At 36.4% G+C, this 21,081-nt stretch overlaps 1 protein-coding gene across 1 annotated transcript in view; it reads right to left on the bottom strand.

The window, feature by feature from the left end:
- CNGB3 (cyclic nucleotide gated channel beta 3) overlaps positions 1-21,081 on the bottom strand; it is an 81,716-nt gene that overhangs the window by 31,975 nt on the left and 28,660 nt on the right. Inside the window, exons 4-6 of the mRNA XM_026054558.1 lie at positions 16,758-16,869; positions 1,958-2,100; positions 717-905 (exon numbers count right to left, since the gene is read on the bottom strand). Of these exons, the coding sequence (XP_025910343.1) occupies positions 717-905; positions 1,958-2,100; positions 16,758-16,869 (444 nt within the window). The remainder of the gene's footprint in view (positions 1-716; positions 906-1,957; positions 2,101-16,757; positions 16,870-21,081) is intronic.

Here is a 21,081-nt window from a genome sequence, read left to right on the forward strand (position 1 = left end):
CTTTCAATGGTGCAGACTCCTAAAGTAATATATGGTGGGACTGGGAGTCACATAGAGACTTTACAAAAGTGAAAACAGAAGAATTTATGAGTGAATATAGAATTTAAGCCATTTCAAGGAGCTCCATTTTTCCGTTGGCCTGGAAGGACTGCAGGTGCATGATGTGAGTGACATCGTATGAGCAACAAAAGGATTATTTGACCCTAACAAATGGACCAAATGCTGTATCAGGAGACTTGGGTTTTAATTGTGATCATTTTACCTATCAACTTTGGGGAACTAGAGAAAACACGTATGCAGTTTTTCGGTGCCTCTACTGCTGTTGGTTGTTTTCATGTCTTCTGGTAGTTTGATTGATGGAAGTTCCATCTCCAAGTGAGGAAGAACTTCCTTCCTGTGAGGGTGACAGAGCCCTGRAACAGGCTGCCCAGGGAGGTTGTGGAGTTTCCTTCTCTGGAGGTCTTCAAAACCTGCCTGGATGCCACCGTGTGCCCTGGGTTCTGGGTGTCCCTGCTTGAACAGGAAGGCTGGACGAGATGATCACTAGAGGTCCCTTCCAACCTTAACTATTCTGTGATTCTGCGATCTGAATAGTCTCACACAATCTCAATGTCCCTCTGAGATACCCACCAAAGCATGGGTCTTACAGAATATGTAGGTGCTGCTGAGGGACTTCTTCACATCTTTGACAGATTCTCTTGGTGGCTTTATTTTACCTGTGTACGAGTCTATGCTCTCTGGTAGCTGCAGATATTCCATATATTTTTTCAGTGGAGGCTTTTTGAACTTGCAACACAGCATATCACAGTAATGATCCTCCTCTGGCTTTGCTTCTGCTTCCTCTTTTTTTTCTTCTTTTTTTTCTTCTTTTGGTGGTGGAGGAGGAGGCTTCTTTTTTGATGGTGCTAACAACATGGGAATGCCATAAAAGGAAATATATTGATAATGGTGGAGTTGCTACGCCCAGTTTCAACACATGCAAGAGCCTCAGCATGGCAAAAATGCTAGTAACAATACTCGGCAGTGACGACCACTAAAATTCACTAAAATACTGAATGCATTCAAAGCAGATTGGAGAATAAAATCACCATTTATCTAATCATGCTCATCTTTCACCAACATGCTAATTTATGTTACAGAGTGAAATATGTATACCTATACTACTCTATTTCCTTGGACAGTACAACGAATGCCATGGAGGTTGGATGAGATCTAAGGTAACCAGTATTCATTAATGTGCCTGGTTCTTTCTTGCCAGTTATATATAATGCATATAATCAGGATGGAAATGAGGAAATGTGACTGCACCATGGCCTGGATACTCTCCTGTTCTGAAAATAAATGTGTAAGATGCAGAAGGTAAAACTAATAGGAAGCCCATGATTTTGTTGCCATGTGTTAGTTTTCTGAGACCAGTTAGTCTGGATAGTTTTGTTTACATATTTGTCCCATTCACTGAAGTATAAAATCTCCACACTCAATCTCTTGTGAGAAGGAAAAAGAAAATCTTTCCTCCAAATCTTTCCTCTAAAGAGGAAAAACATCACATGTTATTTCATGTTTCATATATTGCCAAGATCAATGTTTAATTTCAGATGAATTTGCTCTATCCAAATCACGGACCTATCTTCCTCAGTGAGTATGGGAGACTACTGTCACAGGTTAAACTTCATTTACTTTTACATAACAATACTGGACATTGTTCCAAATTTCTCTCCAAATGATGGGATTCAAAGGAGCTCTACATATGGACCAGGCTTATTCTAGATTCTTACAGATGAATTGACTTTAGATGGTACAAATTTAACTTATTTTTGTGGGTGAGCATCTGACATCCTATGCTGTCCTAACTGAAAATTTTAGTCTACCATTTCTTTTCTCACAGAAAATTCATCTTCATATTCATCAAATGAACATCTATTTATTGCATTCTAAAATCACTTACAAGCTGTTGGACTGCCTTCAGGTGAGGACAGCACTGGATCTGTCAGCCTCTCTTTGTAGACTGTTGTCCTTTCCCGCATTTTTCTGACAATCGCCTGAAGTTGGTCATTGGCATACTCATTTGTTGGGAAATCTTGACGTGGTGCCTTCTGTGTGCTAATTAAAACAAAAGAAAAAAAAATAAGGTATTTTAAAGAAATGGAAGGAAGCTGTGCTAAATCCAGAATATGAGAATTCAGACATTAAGACTCAATCTCTTTTGGTCACAATGCTTATTTTCTTCCTTTAATTCATAGGAGTACTATCTGATTACTAGCTGATTATTATCTCTCTACTGCAGGTATTTAGGAGTACCAACCCGTAGAAGTTGAGCTGTGCTTTGGACTACTCCCGCGTGCATACAAGGACACAGAGTAGAGAAAATATGCCCTGTTCCAGAGGTGGGGTCCACATGTGGATATATACATTTGGAAGCAGGAGTTGGAAGTATTTCTTATCATAAATCTGCCATAGAAGAACAGAAAAAAATTTCTAGCTCCATAAAATAACTCTAGTTTTAAAATGTATCAGAAATTAAATTAAGAAATGGATTCTGTAAAATTGAATTGTGGTTCCTTTTTATGAAATATACGATTATGAAAATAAAAGCTGTTAATACATATAAAACTGATTTATGACCACATTATAGTGGCAATAAAACTTCACAAACATGCAACTAGCTAATAGTTCCTGCTGTTATCCTAAATAAGATTAAAATGTTACTGTATAATGCCACAGATGATGCGTCAGATCTTGGCCATGATTCTAGCAATTGGTTTGCTGATCTGTGGAGGAGCTCACCACTGATAAAATGGGCTGGATAACAAGAGCTGATAAAATAAGATTATGAGTGCGTCTATGTGTGTTAATAGAGCACATCTTGAAACATTTGAGAGGGTATTTACTCCAAATTAATCCTGCTAAAAAGGATGATGGATGTCAGAGACAGCAAGTCCCACTGTGATCCACATATGCCAGGCTGTGGCCTCTCCTCGCTGGTCAAAATTGCTGCATCTGTTGCTAAAACCTTGGCATTTTTTTCAATGTACACAAAGCAGAATGGAGTGGTTTTTTTTGGTTTTTTTTTTTTTTGTTCCTTAAAGATTTTTGATCCCCTGTCCCAGATATCATATGATGTGGATGTTACTGCAATAAAAGGAGTAGAGTGAAGCAGGTGTGAAGTGTCAAGCTACTTGAGAAAACCTTCCTAGAGGTAAGAGAAGGGATATAACACCCTCAATAGGGAAAAATGAAGAACATTTCTCAACGATCTTTGAAAAAGCTCTATGCCCCCTCAAGATGTGAAAGTGCTTCTGTGTTCAGAAGGAGTTGTAATTAAAAGAAGAGAGTGTGGGAATGGGATTTGAGAAGCTTTTTGAGAAGCACAGCTTTTATGAGACACAACACATATCACAGTGCCTAAGGAAGTGTAAGTTATAAATGTGAAATTCCATCAAAAATGAAATATTGGATAAAATATAGATAAATCATTAGTAGAAGCAGAAGCAAAAATCTGGAAGTATGTGTTTAGCATTCTTCCAGTTTAAACTTTCTGTTTAAAATTCCCTGATCTGGAGATTAATCAAGACGTTCTGATACACTTTGCTATCTAATCACCATCCCCTTAGTCACCTGTTCCCTGTACTCTGACCATCTGTGGTTGAATCTTTTCTTGTTTTGAGCTAATATGTCACATGTAGATTCTATGTAAAAAATTTCAAATAATTCTTACTTTAGCCATTTACTATCTTTATTCAGGTCATTAGCTATTTTATAATAAAATAAAATTATTACCAAAGTCTTGTCAAGTGCCCTTTCTGCTATTCCTGTGGGATAAGCCTATACGTATGGCATTTTCTTGTTAGTTTTTCAGTTCATCTGAACCGAAAAGTTCGGCTTTTCCAGCACAAGTTTAAGTCTCCACTATTATAAATTAAGTACTTTATTATGCCCTATAGCCCAGTGAAAACATGTTGCCAGTTGGTACTGTTTTGCAGCTATGTGAATCTATTTAAAGTTATACGCTCTATAGATGATGATAAACTGATGTTCTGTGCTGTGCACAGGCTTCCCAGGGAGGTTGTGGAGTCTCCTTCTCTGGAGGTCTTCAAAACCTGCCTGGATGCTGCCCTGTGCCCTGGGCTCTGGGTGTCCCTGCTTGAGCAGGAAGGTTGGATGAGATCATCTCTAGAGGTCTCTTCCAACCTCAATCATTCTGTGATTCTGTGATTTTCTGCTAAAGAAATGCCTACCTTAAGTTTTCTGTAATGGATATGGAAGAGACTGCATGTTGCAAACTGCTTACTTGAAGACCTATATTGTCCAAGTGCTTAGTGGAGAGCTGCACTTCAATTTGTCTCAGCAAATGAAGCCTTAATCGAACTTCTTCAAAAACAAAAAGGTTATCTCTGACCTTTGAGCAATATGTTACAATAGTAGATATACTACATCATAAAGGCTTTAAGAGAATGAAGATGTTTATAATACCCTGCAGAAATAATGACTTCACATGGTACAGGAATGAAGCAGTCAGGAACATGGCTCATAGGCTGTGCTGTTGAGTAGTTTTGTTATTACTTTAACTATATTGTGTCTAATAATAATATATGTAAAAATAATAATGTTTCTTATTTTGTAAATCCTGTCTGTCCTGTGAATCAGATTACAGTGTCTTAATTCTTTCCAAGTCAAGTGAAAAGATTTAGACATCTATCACAAAGCAGAAGAAAGAGCCCTTGAAAGAACAGGTTACTGAAATATAGCATTGATTATATTAATGTATGCAACATCTATTAGGTGGCAGGACTTTAAAGTTTTCTGTTAAGAATTAATACAAAACAAGGATTAGGAAATGCAATGAGTTTTTTAAGAATAAATACACTTGTTTTCATTTACAATCTAGAGCTTAATTCTTTCTGTCTTCTTGGCCTTGAACACCAAATATCTGAATTTAACTGCATCTTTTATCTAGCAGGTCAAAACTGAGAAAATGTATTTCATAAACGTAGGCTGCTATCCAAAAAAAATCCATAGTCCTTTTTGCTGAATTCAATCACAACCCTTTGCAGCACTTAATAAATATGCTCTTGTGCACCTGCAAATAAAATTCTTCATCTTGCAGTAGAGATTTTCATGCTTTTATTGAGCACTGACATTATGATTTATGATCATATTTACAACTGGTGTTTTGAACAAATAATTTGTAGTCTTTAATAAATTATCTAGAACATCTCATCCAAATAACCAGTTTTCAGAAGGACATGACAATGCATGGCTATAAAATTGCCCATAAAACATAATGGTGTAGATGAGAAAGATTTCGGCGTGATTGAATAATGTAGTTCTAGGCATTAGTGAAAGGTCTTGATTCAAAGACACATCCTCAGTATGCTGTGATAAACCTTGTGTGGGTAGAATTCAGGGATTTGAATCCTCTATTTGTCCCTCCATTCCAAGGCTAAAATCACACACTAGGGAAACCTCATGGTTCTGTAAGGAAAAATAATGTTAGTCGTCTAGGACGTGAAGGAATGGAAGTATTCAGAAAGGCTGACTAATGTATCTCATTATACTCTCTTTATAGCCAAGGGAAGGAGACAGGTTTCTCTGAGGAGAGTTTCAGAATGACTGAGCTGAGTTCCTGCTCTGAACTGCCTGCGAAATGAGCCTATACTTCTCCATTACCTCCCCAGGAAGCCTACAAAGATTTAAAAGCGTATTTTAATACCTTCATTAATGACCTTGATACCAAGTGTAGTAGAGTGCTAATGACAGTTGAAAGGATGTCAAATTAGGATGATAACAAAGCACAAAGTAGGACTGATTTTAATACAGGAAATATGGAATTATTAGAACTAGATAATAGAAATGAGAGCAAACAACGGGTACATAATGCAGTCATGCGTTTAAGAACAACTGTTAAAATTTCTTCTGAGAATGGGGGGAATCATAAATTGCAGAAAACAGAGAAATATCCAGTCAACATCAGGATATCCATGAGCCATGCTCTAAACTGGCATATATGTAACCCTAGAACGTCTCTGAGATGTGTTCCCAGTAAAGTGAAGGAGCCATTAATATGAGGATAAACGTCAACACTGCAGCTTGTTTAAACCAGCTATATKCAAAAGGTGAGTTCACACAGTAAGCAGCATACAGAATTGCTATGAGAATGATCAAAGCTCTTGAGATTTTGGCTTCTGAGAGGTCACTAGACAACCAGCAAAGCAAACTGAGAGGCAGTAGGATTGTTGATTGTAAATCATCTTGGGGATGGAAAGGTGAGGAAAAGAGGGATTTGAGATGAAGAATCGAATTTTTAGAACAAATGTAAACAGAAGAATTGTGAATTAAAATGAGTTAATGATCAGAAGAAAATTTCTAAGACTTCATAGACTGAGATTTTAGGCAGCCTTCTAATATGAGACTCAGTTGAAACAAATGTGACAAATTTTAAGATGATATTTGTTAAGTTCATGAAAAGTGTTGTAGGCAACAATTCCTTAAAATGTAGAGAATGGATCTTTTCAGCAAATAAACTTGACACGTCTAGAGGGAGAAAGTGAATGTGTGATTTTATTTATATAGGTGACACCACAAATGTTACTACCAAAAACTGAACAGCCCAAGTGCTACAGATGTGAACTGAGGTACTAACAGTATTATTTTACAGTCCTGAAAGAAACTGTTCAGTTTAGATACTTTGAAACTTCAGAAAGCTCTTAATTCAACTTAAATTTTCAGTAACACTCCTGAAACCTGTATCTATCTTTCTCTTGCCACATCATCCATTCTTCTTCTTTTCTAGTGGGAAAGTGAAAGAAACAGATCTTTCAGTGATCCAGTAAAAAGATGTCTTTCTCTGTTTGCTGCCATGTTTTAGAATGATGTCAGTAAGATATTTTTTCTTTGTAATAAAGGATAAAATATGTTTTTATTTTCATTGTGTTTTTGGATTGCATTATGTTTCACTACGCAACTCGAGCTTGAAGTGATGTTAGTTTCATTTTGCTATTTTCTTAGCTATTTGATTAATGTAAATATAATGATAATGTGACCACTACTTGTGTTAGTAACTTTGGTTATATGTACAATCAAAGACAGGCCATAATCATTAATAAGCTTCATACTGACACTGTGTAAACAGAACTAGCCACTGTAATTGATGACTTCCCCTTAGTGCAGAGTTTGTATGCTGGTTTTGGCCCTAAGCAAATGCTCTTGAAGTCAAATGTAGAGATCTACTTTTTATCAGCTCTCTTGTTCTGCGTTCATATAGTAAAATGGTCGTAGAAGCAACAGCTTTCAAGGACACTCTTTGCTGTTCAGAGTATTCCAAGACTCAGAACCAACTGCTTTACACAGCAAGTCTGTCTACTAATCATCAGGGCTGCCTGTGGTTTCTCTTGCTCAGTTCAAAAGTTTGTCACAGCAGCTTCTTTGACAATCCTCTTACTCAATCGGTTACAACAGACTGTGGCTCCTCTAATCTCCTTTACAGTACTCTAAGGAGAAGTCAGTTTCAGGGTTGAACACACAGAACTCTGGCTAAAGTACCAGATTAAAAAACAGGATTAATGTAGAAAGTATCCATTAACTTTTAAAATCACCTTTCTTCAGTGTAACTATTGATACAAAGTTCAGTTTCACTGGATATCTACTGTGTATTTCTTTTTTTTGAAAAAATCAGATCAGAAACTAATTGCTTTAGAACAAGTATAATGTTGTAGGAAAGAAACCTATTACAAGATGATCTCACTTATTCGTGTGTCTGATGCTGTTGTACCGCTGGGGCTTTCTTACTCAGAAGTTATTAAATCTCTACGTGGAATATCTGTGTCTTATCAGTTTTCTGATTAAAAAAAACCCTTAGAATCTATTAAGGAAAAAGGGGTATAGCTTTTTATAGTTTGTTGCTGATTTACTCCTTTAATTATCAGCATTTTCAAATTCTAAGATTTTTTTCTGATTAAAAAATAGTTTTTCATTTTTTATAGTTTTTGATGCATATATATGATGCCTATTATGTTTATTGTGCACTTAAGTGTACAATATTTTATGACTAAGGAAAAGAATGCATTCATCAGAGCATGACCCAGTGCTATGTAAAACTGATCAACATGAAGAACAAATCCTTCTTTAAACTTTGCATTCTTCATATTTATTAATGAGCATTAATATGATAGCTATTTCATAATCTTCCTAAATAATTTATCCTCATGCTTCACTATCTTCAGTCTTAGAATTTTCACTCATATCTAAGATAATTCTGTTTTGATATAATTTGCCCTATCCACTGTGAATATAGGAGAAAACATACAGTTTTTTTTAATAATTTTTTTTGATGTTTGAAAGTTATTTTCTCTTTGCACTTTTCAACAATAATTTTAGAAAATCAGTGATTTGCTGATTTTGCAGAGAAATTTTATCTGAGAAAGACAAAATTTTGTCTGTTTTGTTTAAAGGAAAAATAACTATGATCTCACACTATGGGAAAGGTAGAGAGTGAAATAACACTGATGATATAAAATCAGAAAAAGAAACTGGGAAGCTTGTAACTTCTATTTGATCCACGCTTTAGTAGGAAGTTACAAAATGTCAAAACCCAAAAAGTAGAGAAATGATGGATTGTTACCTCTTTGGTATTTCAATCAGATGAAGAAAAACATTCAACAACCAAATGTTTCACCAATGACGTACGGTAGGATTCAAAGATGGTAAAAGAAAACAAAAAAAATCCACAGTCTTTGATATTGAAGCCCCAGCACTACTGTATGTTTTATTTTTATTGTTATTATTATTATTTTTGTCAAGCAGAAAGCTTTGGAAAGGGTGATCTGTGCATGATGACTAAGAATCCTACTTCATTTCCTAGTTCCCTTTACSTAGCCTGACTCATTTCTCTCAAAACCAGTTACAAAGAGTTAGCAGATCCCTGGCTCCAGTAGTTTCTGTTTCAGAGGATAGGAATAATATTTACCATAGTCCCTGGGAGGAGGTGAGTACTCTGCAGAAAAGCTGTGAGGTGAATAATTTTTTTTTTAGCCCAGCTGTAGCTCAGTAAGATTTAATCCCACTAGCAAGGATGAAAACAAAGACATGGTGACACAGACTCAGCTAGGGTGAACACTGGAAGGCTTTTACAATATWTTGAAGTTTATGTCATCTCTGACTGTTACCTGCACCATTAAACTGAAAYGCTTCATTAGTGGCAATTTGCAGTATAGCTGCCTGTATAAGGCATGAGTTTCCTGTAGCTTTCATAGTGKCATGAAGAAACTCGTTGAGATAGAGCAAGAAACAAGCCCTTCATGGTGACTTTTAACTGCCTCTGCTCTAAGAACCTCCTTTTACTATCTCCAGACCCCAAGACATTAATTTCTGAATTCTGCAACGAAGTAAGTAGTTTCCCTGCAGACAACACACTTTATTTATCATCTCAAATTTTCAGGACCATTTGTCATGGTCCCTAAAAAAGACTGCCAGGCTCCGCTGATTTCCCAGCTGCTCTTCACAGTGCTGTCTGTCACTGCTGGCTATTTCTGATTTCCTTCTTGCAAGCCCTCACCTCAACATACTCCAAAACATCCTTTGCAGCTTGCTGCTGCCATGCTACACAACATGGGATGCTTTCATCTTAAATGGCTAATATTTGGAAAAGGAGTATATAACTGGATACAGGATATAGCAATAAAAATACTGGACAAGTTTAATTATAGGCATGAATACTAACACAATTTATAAAATAATAATCAGTTTTCCTTTGCTAAATGAAACTAAATGGTAATACTAAACCATGTTTATACTTAATTTTATATGTCTGTTATTAGCTTTATCCAGAGAGACACTGATATATTTACAACTGTTTAGTGCAGCTATACCGTACACAATAATTTATGTTAGTGCTTGTTCCTTTGACTGTTTCTCAGACATTGATTAAACAAATGATAGCAGAGAGAATATTTGTAATAGTTTATATTATATATAATTTTTATATTTATATTTATAGCTTTACAAAAAGAGATATATTTTTATTTTGAAAATGTTAGATTGGGAAAGAATTTATAGAAAATGCTGATAATTAAAGGAGTAAATCAGCAACAAATTATGAAAAACTATAACATTTTTTCCTTGATAGATTCTAAGATATTTTTTTCTCATTTTTACACTCAGAAAGAGATATATAACTGAAGCTTAATTTAAAGTACTGAAAGGAAAAGAAAAATTAAATAGCCTTTCAACATCCACTATGATATTCCTATCCTTTTACTCACTTCCTTTAATCCTCAGGGACAAACTTTGATATTTGCTACCTTTTTAACTTCAGGCAATCTACCTGATTGTCCTGAAAAGTGAGTTGCATTAAACAATACATGTGACTGCATCCTGCAATACAGATGGAATTTAAAACCTGTGGGAAAATATATCTCAGTTATGATTCCAGCAAGTTTCATCCTTTTTGCAGTACACCACAACCTTTCTATTTAATTTACAGGTTCTTGATTTAACCAATAAATATATTTAAATTCATGCAATAAATGTGACAAGCTCTGAAAGACCTACAGAGGTGGGATATAAGTGTTAAGAAAAATATTTTGATTTTTTATATGCTAATGTCTTTCTGGCAAGAATTATAAAATGTACAGGATGTCTTCCATCTGTTTGCAATTTTAGCTACTGTAATGATTAGCTGGAAACATCTAGAGAAAGATACTAGATTCTTTTTAAAATATTCTTGTGGCTGTACGTGAACTGTGATCTTTGAGAAGTGCTCAGCATTGGCCTTGCTTTACTTTCAAGTCAATTGGAATTAGTACTGTGAGTGTGATCTTTCTGAGCCCCTCATGTTCCTGCTTTAAATAAGGATGTCTTTGCAGTGAGTTGATGTTGGGTCTGTTTCTCCGGGGTGCTGAGATTTCATTCCTGAGATAGGATACAGTTGCTCTAAGATGCATCTGCTGTGTTACTAGATATGTTGTAACTAGCGAATGGCAAGCACTAATAAACATGGTAATTTTCCTGGTTGAGGTAATTGAGCTAAATGAAGTTCATTACTCACTAAGAACAGGCTACCAGCAGGAGATCTCTTTATTAACCTGGCTATGCATTGCAGAGAAAATTGCCTCTTAATCCTTGTTTGTTTTGCTATCTTTTTTTGCTATTAGTCAAATTGGAGAAGAAAAAGAATATGCTTTATAGGTCAGAGACACACAGATATAACCTACTCAGTAATAGGATGTGACCATGAGAAGGGCAAAAGACAAAACAGAATTCGGTCTACATGAAGTACCTTCCCTCATATGGCACTTTGCAACAGTGGAGCTCCCTTTAGTATTTCTTTCTTTTTTTTTTTTTTTTTCCAAAAATGTTGAAAGCTGGAGAATCAGAAGCATGTGTTTATTGTGTGGGAATGCAAAATACATTTCATTGAATTGTTATATTTTATTTAAGTGCATTAAAATGAATTTATTTTATTTTATTTAAACATGTTTTATTCATAACACCTAGATTCTGCAGGTGGTATATGAGATATAAATTTTTTTCCTCCTAAAAGTATTCCCTAGACTATACAAGATACTGCCAAGAAACCTAAAAGCGTCTGAAATGCTGGTTACACAGCACAGTATTTTTTTCATTTTGTGCTCTTAGGTATGCGGCCTGTGATTACCGTTTGTCATTTTATACAGCATTTCACAGTTCATGATCCCTGGGCTTTAGAAAAACTGCCCTAATATTAATATTAATCAACAGTAATCACCTTGGTAATCTAGGGAGATGAAACACATGCACCTGTAGCCAGGTTTAAAGGATTTGAAAGACACAGGAGAGAGCAGGTCAGAGAGGTCTTTCTACCCCTCCGTTTTCATTTTGTGCACCATTTTTCACCCCTGCACTTTCTCAAACTTGCTGCAAGTTCTTCACCTCCTCAGGAGGCCAGATATTTGCTGCTATTTCATGGGCATGGATCTGCCTCCCCTTTGCTCTTTGTAGTAACCACAAGCCATAGATGCTGTGCTGGTTCCCAGCCCTCAGGGCAGTGCCACACAAGGGCCTCACATTAACCTCTCCTATATGAACACTGATGATTATGGATCATCACGGATAATAAAGGATTATGATCATCTGCATCATATGCTTTCTTTTAAATTTCTCTCAGAGATCAGATTCCAAGGACTGCCCCCCTCAACATATATGGTTTTCTTTTCTGCACAAATGGCAATATTCCTCTCCTTCGAGAGGTATTTTAGCGTGCACCAAAGTCAGAAAAGTCTATGGATACCAAAAGCATTCCTTGAACTTTGGTGCTGCTGGGATGTGGACTTCTGGATTTTTTTCACTCTATAAAAACAATATTGATAATGCTTTTTTCAAAGCATTTTTGTTGTTCTTGTTGTTGTTTTCTTATGGTTTAAGACCAGAAACTAGCCGATGGCCTAGTCTACCCTATTTATCACAGCCTCTTGCTCTCAGGATGTCAGTCCTGCTGATGTGGAACGAGGCAGCTGCTTGTCACCCTTCCTGTGTGCTCTTGGGTACTCATGGTCAGCATTAGCCCACATGAGAAAAGATTTCTTCCCAGCTGGATGGCAGCTGATCTAGCTGACCACGTGGCTGCATGAGCACAGCACAAGGAATAGAAAACATGGGCAGAGTTAAAAAAAAAAAAAAGATTTTAATCCTTAAAATAAACAATAAGAAATTCAGCAGAGGTTGTAGAATTAAGGGCCATAATAGTGAGGGGCACAACACAGGGTCCTGAGGGTGTGTGCTGTCCTGGAGCTTTGGCTGCAGGGCTCAGGGCCAGCCCAGGACCAGTGCAGCTTGTGGATACCCCTCGCCCTTGGTGTGAGAGCAGGAGGCTCCTGGGTTGCTGCAGGGAGGCCTCAGCACAGACCCTGACTCCCAGCCCTTGCTGTTCCCTGGCAATACTCAGCATTTGCTGAACTGCTACAGACAATACAGTGTGTAATTTTCATCTTGCATTTTAAAACTTTGTTGTGTATATGCTTATATGTTTGTGTAAGCCCTCTCCAGAAGTAATCTTGATATAGTATAAAGGCTGCAATTAATGTTTTATGATAGCTCCATGTTTACAAGACTCCTCTGAGTGCAAATTGCATTCTGAATGTTCCTCTATTTTCTAATTTCTTGCTGTGAAGAGACTGTGTATACTTACTGCTCTCTCCAAAACTGAGATTATTATTGCTCAGCACATAGCTATTCATGGAAATAACCTACTCTGTTATATTATCATTAAAGATGGAGGAGTAAAACTATATCTTAATCGACTAGGCAGACCTGTGTGGAATCCTATCTAAGCCATTAGGAAACAGCCATTAAAAGTTTCAGTCRTTCTGTCATAATTCAGTGCCTGGGCACATCAACCATTCAAGCGTGTCTCCTCTTTCAGACATAGTGTGGAGATGGATGTAGGCAAAACAGAGTTATGCCTCTCTGCTCTTTATTAATGTCCATCACAATGCATTTTTATATTTGAAAAATGAGGAAGTGTTGAGAGGGAAAGCCGAGACATTTTTTTTTCATGTGGATAAACAGTTTCTGTGGGAATTCTTAGTCAAAGCTAAGTCATTCACTTAGCAAGAGAATAAATTGGTTTGTTCTTTCAGAGGAGATTCACAACCCTATTTTCTTGTTAATAGATAATAGAGGTGGTGTTGAACTATGGGTAAAAAGCCAGCCTAGTGCTGATGAATTGAAGGGTGTATACAGTTAGTGCACAATCTCATAAGCTGTTACACATACACATGATCCAACAGATTTCAGTAAGTTAATTATATTAGTGTAAGACTGCAGTATTGCATAGTTAGGCAGGGGCCTAAGTCTTCAGTATTAAAGTCCTTATGTGGGAGTTCATGATCACCCCCTGATATTATATATGGAGAGACATAGATGTGATCTAGATGAAAGCTGTGCAATTTCAAATAAGTCAAATGTGTTGGAACAAAAGCTGCACCTTAAACTGTGTATAGTGACAAAGACTAAGGTCCTCATCGCCTTCCTTCTTTTCCTTCACTCATATATCTGGAGCTTCTAGAGAGGGTCCAGAGAAGAGCAACTAAGATGATTAAGGGAATGGAACATCTCTCGTACGAGGAGAGACTGAGTGAGCTGGGCCTGTTTTCTCTGGAGAAGAGAAGGCTGAGAGGGGATATGATTAACATGTATAAGTTCATGAAGGGAGAATGCAGAGAAGAAGGGGACAAGCTCTTTTCATTGATGGCCAGCGACAGGACAAGGGGTAATGGCCATAAGCTGGAGCACAGGAAGTTCCATCTCCAGGTGAGGAGGAACTTCTTCACTGTGAGGGTGACAGAGCAGTGGAACAGGCTGCCCAGGGAGGTTGTGGAGTCTCCTTCTCTGGAGGTCTCCAAACCCGCCTGGATGCCACCGTGTGCCACATGCTGTAGGTGTGCCTGCTTGAGCGGGAAGGTTGGACTAGATGATCTCTAGAGGTCCCTTCCAACCTTGAATATTCTGTGATTCTGTGATCTGATTCTAACAGGAGTTAAAAAATTGCACCAGCCATTTCAGTAGTCTGTGTTTCATTCAACTAACCACATTATGGTTCTGTCCGTAGCAGTAGATTAAATCACCAGGGAAAACTCTTGATCACTGAAATTCTCAAATGAGTATCCCATTCAGTTGTAAGAGTAGTCCTTGATAGGATTTTATCTAGTCAAGCTAACATTTTGCCAGATAATTCCTAGGTATGGAAGTTCCCAGATAACAGCACTGAACAAAGATCTTTTATAACTGACCCCTTTTTGTGAGGCCTCCTGTTTTGCAGGGGGAAGGAGTTACAATAATGTAGGCAAGGGTTGTTCTCTTCTACTTGGCCTCAGTACTAGACAATGATTAGAGTGTGTTTAACTCACTAGCATACTGCTAGATTTTATGACTCCATTTGTCTCCAGTTCTGTGGATGTGTATACATTTATGTAGCTTTCCTTACATGAATAATGTAATTAGTTTCCTTAAAAAGTACTCTAGTGCTTAAAGTTGAATATGCAGATACAAAAGGCTAGTGACTTTGATCACGAATGGGAATAAACAGACTCCCATGAATCTTCAGGGGCAATGAACTAAACTTAAAATAAAGGCACAAGTTCAAAATGATTCTCCCTACAGATCCCAAAGTTGTATAATAGTTTTGAATGTTTGTTTGCATTTTTTTTTCTTTCCTTTTTACCAAAGCGATATCATGCTTTCCAGATTCYGCTGCAAAATTTGTCAGGTAACTTCTTTCACTGTAGAATTTGACAAGAATTTACTATATTTTAGGAGCTGTTGCTCAAACTGAAGTCTGAGCATATATACCTAACTAGGTGCATGGATGACAATGAGTTAGCTGTGAACAGCTGTGAAAGCAGCTAAACTTTAACTTTTCTTTTAACAGACCGATATGTGTCTTCTGCTAATAAGCAGCATATCCCTTTGTTTCATAAGCATATTGCAATTATGTTTAGCATAGTAACAGAATTCACTGCGGGAGCCATAAGCTTATAACAATATATAATGAAACGACATACAGAGATGTTTTACCTGGGTTTTCATTTTTGACCTACTGATTCACATCTAAATTACTAAGCTATTCATGACATTTTCAGTCATTTTTGTAGGCATTATTTTTATCACATGCATTACTTCTAGAGGTGCATATGTTCTTTTTTTGCTTAATTATTCTTGGCACTATAAACTCTCTTGGTGAAAGAAAGGAAATGAGAAGATCGAGATAACTGTGGTCTTCCACCACMTAATAGGTAGGTTATACAGGACATATATCCAAACCGTTCTTGGAGGTAAAGCAACAGAAGGAAGTCAGAGCAAAGGAAACACTGATTAGATATAAAATATTAATTTTGTTATGCAGAGGTCAAATATAGGACCAGATTGTCCAGGAATTTTGTCTACCTCTGTCCTTGGAGGTAGGTATTCATTAATGGACTAGACAAGGCTCTGAGCAATCTGATCTAMCTTAGAGACTGAAACTAAGATCAAATTTGGCCCTCACTTTAGCAGGAGGTTGGACCAGGTACATTCTAGTGGTGTCTTCTCATCTGAAATGTTCTATAAAATTATGGTTCTGTAATGAGCATATATTAATCCAAGATTTCTGTTTTCTGGACTTCACATTTACTTTTGTTTTAGCAAAATGAATTTGTTGAAATGAAATATGAACAAGCTGAATAGGTTAATTCTTCCTCCCATCTTGGTGTCATCTGCAAACCTCTTGAGAGGGCACTCATTCATATCACGTTTATGATCTCATGTGTTTGTTTATTCTTGAGCAGAGACTTGAGGAGTCCTCTAGTTGCAGATACTAATATGTATTTAATGGTATAACTCAACAAAAAGTATATGCAGGGTAAAAATCTCTTATATTAAGATGATATAGCAAACATTTCAGCTATTCAGGGCAGCATCCCACAACTTGAGTAGTAGAATAATACTAACTGAGCAATAACAATGTTAGAATTAGTTTATAGTGGTATTTCACTTCAGACACAGCAAATCCCTTTCCTCATTTCTGCAATTTAGAATGAGACACAGAAAAATCTACCAAAAGCACTTACTAAATGAATACCTCATATGTGTGGCTGCCTTGGAATTGAAATTATATACATAATCTGTTCCCTCCAGATTCTTACAGTGTGATGAATGAAGTGGAAGGACTTTTAAAGAGTACACAAAATTGCAAAACTATTTTAATACGTCAGTAAAAGAAGTCATGATTTGTAATTGAATTTACTCACTTGGTATCTTCTTTCTCACCACTGAGCTGACCCTGTTCCTTTTCAGTTGCTTTATCTGGTTCAACTGATTTTTCAGGTACTGAAGGCTCAGGTGCTTTTTTGGGAACTGTATCTGTAGAGGAAAATGTTGAAATTTTTGAATATCAATTTTTAAAGAATTATGATAGTGCTTTTGGAACAATCACAGCCTGACTGCCATTTTTACCTCAATGGAAAAGTGCTATATGTTACAGAATCCAGGACCTGAGTTTGAATAATTTCCTGCATACATGTATTTCAGTGCCAGCCATACAGAATATTTTTATGCAGAATGTATCTTTTAGAAGATGTAATTTTTTTGTTGTTTTTAATGTAGATGTGTCTCTTAGCAGGACAACAATGATCAATATGGTGATTGTTGCTTTTAAGAAACAAGSACTCATGCAATATTAAAAATTAGAGGGATTAGTGTGTCTGCATGTTTATTTTTTAATAGATAGAGGACAAATAGATAAATCTGTYCAGGAATAGATCATAAAATTCAGGAGGCAAAATAAAGTATAGCGTATTTTCTTATGATAGTGACATTTTTGCTCTAGAGTTCGGACTGCATTATATATAAGGCATGACAGACCTATTTGTTGCTTAGTAGATTATTATTGATATCATTAAGGGTGTAAAAATGTGAGAAATTTTTAACAGAAAACTGAACAAACCTTCTTGCTAATCTTTAAAAAAATAATTGTAACAAATATGAAGAAATAGACTAGCCAGCTTCACTTTTCTGTATGCATATKGTATATTCCCTTGCCATTTAAGTACCCTTATATGATTAATTATTCCAATTAGTCTTATTTCTTTATTTTAAATTTTCATGCTGAAAAATAATTGGAGAGCTGTCATCAGTCTGACACTTTGCATAAAGGAGGAACAACTCCATCCTTCATGAATACTTTAAGTAATATGATTATASAGAAAAGGCTTGGCAGCAAAACATCATAGCAAATAAATCTGGAGTCTGTTATGTCTACTGCATTTTAAATTCAAGAGAGTTGAAAAAAAAACCAAGCCTTGAGTATTTCATGCAAATAGTATAAGAATAATTTTCTGATAGTTAATCTTCACTTTTAGAGAGTTGTTATTCATTTCAGAGGGGTCCAAGCTGTCATGACAGCAAACTGTTAAGCTGCCCARTCAAAAGGTGATTGCTTGAAATAGKATTTGAAAAAAAGAAAAAGCAGATAAGTGAAGGACAGTGGATTGGTTTGTTTACAGCAATTCGATAAGCCAAACTACCCTCCCGTTGCCATTTGCTTCAGATTTGGGATATTTTTTTCTTCTGGGCATTACTTAGGAGAATACACTACTGTTTCTAATCTGACTTGCCCAGATTTTGACCAGATGGACAGTTGATTAAAAGACCAGTGGGGTATTGCTAGAGATATATTTTTTTCTCAGTTTTTAGGTTAAGAAGCAAGAATGCCCTATGTGTGTCCTGCTGCTTTACAAGAATGAACTTATTAAAAAATATCAAAGATGAGACTTAGAGGGAGGTATTGTCTTTTGAGGGTAATTGTCTTTACCTGGAGGGTAGGAAGAAACCAGAAAGACTCAAGCCAGAGTCAAAGAAAGAAGTGATGAGAAGGCAAAGAAATTCATATTCCCCAGCCAATTGGATTTTGCATTAGTAAATTTACAGGTTAATTTTCAAATGATCTTGGGGAGAAATGTAGTACTATTAGATTATGAAGAGACAGTCTGCAGGACTTCTACTACTTATCAGCTATAAGCTGGGAAGATTTTTGAGAGAGATTCCATTTAGAACTCTGACTCTGACATTTAGAACTCAACTGCAAATCCTCCAAATCAGGATTTATGGCTTAAGTTGATAACAGGAACAGTATCTTGCCCACTTCATGGAAATGCAGGCTATTACGTCCTTTCTGCAGCCACTGATTTTGTGGTAATATCTTGAGGGAATAGTTTGTCGGTAATCTGGCTCTGGAGAGTGTTTCATTTTTTCTTGATGGGTCCTCCAATCCAGGGGATTTTCAAGGTACAGATTAACACACATTCAGGAAAGAAGTGGGGTCAATAGATGACTGTTGCTGTTCTTTWCTCAGTGGAGGTTCAGAGGCAAAAAGGTTTGTTACCATTAGATTACAGCGATTCAGAGTTTCAAAATGCTTCTCTGGGAGTTCAGGTCAGAAAAGCCTTTTTAGAAGGGAGAATTTTAAAAACTTTTTCAGGCTCCTAGCACAGTGGAATAGTGGAATAAATATTGTGGAATAGAGGAGTAAAATTTATAATGGAATAAAATTTATTTCTTCTATGATTTTCACAGATGTTTTCTGCAGGAAAGTATAGAAAGAGCTGCAGTTACAGAATATTAAGAGGGTTTGGATCTATTTATATCTGACTAATTTGTAGGTCTTGACATGGATGATTTATTCAGAAAAGAGTCTGATAAATTCTGCTTAACCCATTAAAATGCTACTYAACCTTACCCCAGGTAATTTTTATGAATGATACTAAGGACTCTGTACTTGCCACACAATCCTCCTGTGGTTTTGTGCTCAATATTACAAGATGATGTAGAAAAGAATATTCAATAGCCAAAAAACTTCAACATTCGTTGCTTTTCTACTCTCTTCYGAATTAAATGGATTGAAGTTTACCCCTTTCTCTTCTCCTGCCAAAAAGTCATATGCTGAAGTCTTACAGGAATCTATTGTCAACATTTCTATAATTATCCTATTTCAGTAATTTTGCCTATCATAGTAATTGCCTATAGCTACATCTAACACGAAGCAATGTACTTTGAAAGAAACAATCAGTAGCGGAAATGAGTTGAAGGTTTGGTATTGACCCTATATCCATTTGGGAGGGGCCGTTTTTCAAACKAGGGCTAGAGTGATCCTTTGGACTGAATGTCCATCAGCAGCTTGCCTGTATTAGTTGTACTTGTATAGTGGTGTGACTTGTGTTCTGGTATGACTTTATCCTAAAGAAATCTAGTCGTGCACTCCTAGAGTGCTCCATGTGAAGAAAAAAAATGCAGTGGGGTACAATCAGGACATTCACTTCAGAAATGTATTCTTCATGTAAAATAATATGTTAGACACAGTACTTACTGTAAGTGGCTTAGAGTAAAAGGCTCTAGGATTAGATAGTCTATTTCCAGAATACCAACATGGGTATGGGAAAAGAAGACCAGAAAAATCACAAAAACATATGTTGCTTGCCTGCAATTGCAGAAAAATAATATTTTCTCACTCATTTAGTAATGGCATCACTGCTATTTTCAAGTCCATTCAGTCTGAGGTCTCAAGTCACATAAGGCCATTCATTGAGGACTCTACTCAGACTGGTGGGAAAAACTGAAGGTCAATGAATATTTCCAACTTTCCAATAGGTTTTAGAGTTCATGAATGTTCCAGAACCAGCACAAGATGTTTGCCATAAAATTAGTATGTTTAGACCTGGCATCACTGCCAGCTGTGTGTCAAGTTGTAGCTGTTACTTTCTGTGTAAAACTGGGAGGGTTTTCTGTGACATTTAAAAAGTCATAGTTTCTATTTTTCTGCTTAAAAAATTTAGCTTATATCTTTCTGATTTAGGGGAAAAAGACTCAAAGTGCATCTTTAAGGGACACTGTGGTAGTCATTTTAGAGAATTTACCTAGTTGATTTCTATAAGCAATAACAATCATCCAGCAGATTCCATGGCCTAAAGGACAGTAAAAAAAAATTCATATTGGTGTTATGTAAATTTGGTTATGGAAAAGAAATCGACAAGAGTGAGGAAAAGTAGGCAAAAGAAGAGTGAGGAAAAGTAGGCAAGGTGCAAACATTTAAAGTGATTTTCAAAAGATAAAGGGAAAACAGGGGATTTGAGTTTTTCTCCAATGATTTCCATTCCTGCTCTACTGGAATAGAGCTAGAGATAGTTAAAATTGACTCTGTGGGAGTTGCAAAATGAAGCCCACATCATATTCTAGACCATTTGGACTTTCTAATAGAATAGTATAATTTAAAATTGAGTGCAGAAATGTGTTGCTGGTTGACTTTTAAGATGAAATGGAAAATGGCAATTGTGAAAATATAGATATATGGGCAAAATACTGCTCAAAGYAGCACTGTGGAAAAGTAGCTTCTTAAGTCAAAATGTTCCCTAAAATCTCAGTGTTTCGGTGATCTATTGGGGATAGCAAGGACAAGGAGCAAGAGGCTGGTTATGAGACCATTTTTTTTTCCTCTTTTACTATTCCATATTTTTCTCATTTTTTTCACATCTTTGTGTCTTCCAAAATATGCTTAGAACAAGCAAAAAAAAAAAAAAAAAA

This window comes from Nothoprocta perdicaria, unplaced genomic scaffold (genome assembly GCF_003342845.1).
Source record: "Nothoprocta perdicaria isolate Ctin4 unplaced genomic scaffold, notPer1 scaffold_122, whole genome shotgun sequence".
In the NCBI taxonomy this organism is placed as follows: domain Eukaryota; kingdom Metazoa; phylum Chordata; class Aves; order Tinamiformes; family Tinamidae; genus Nothoprocta; species Nothoprocta perdicaria.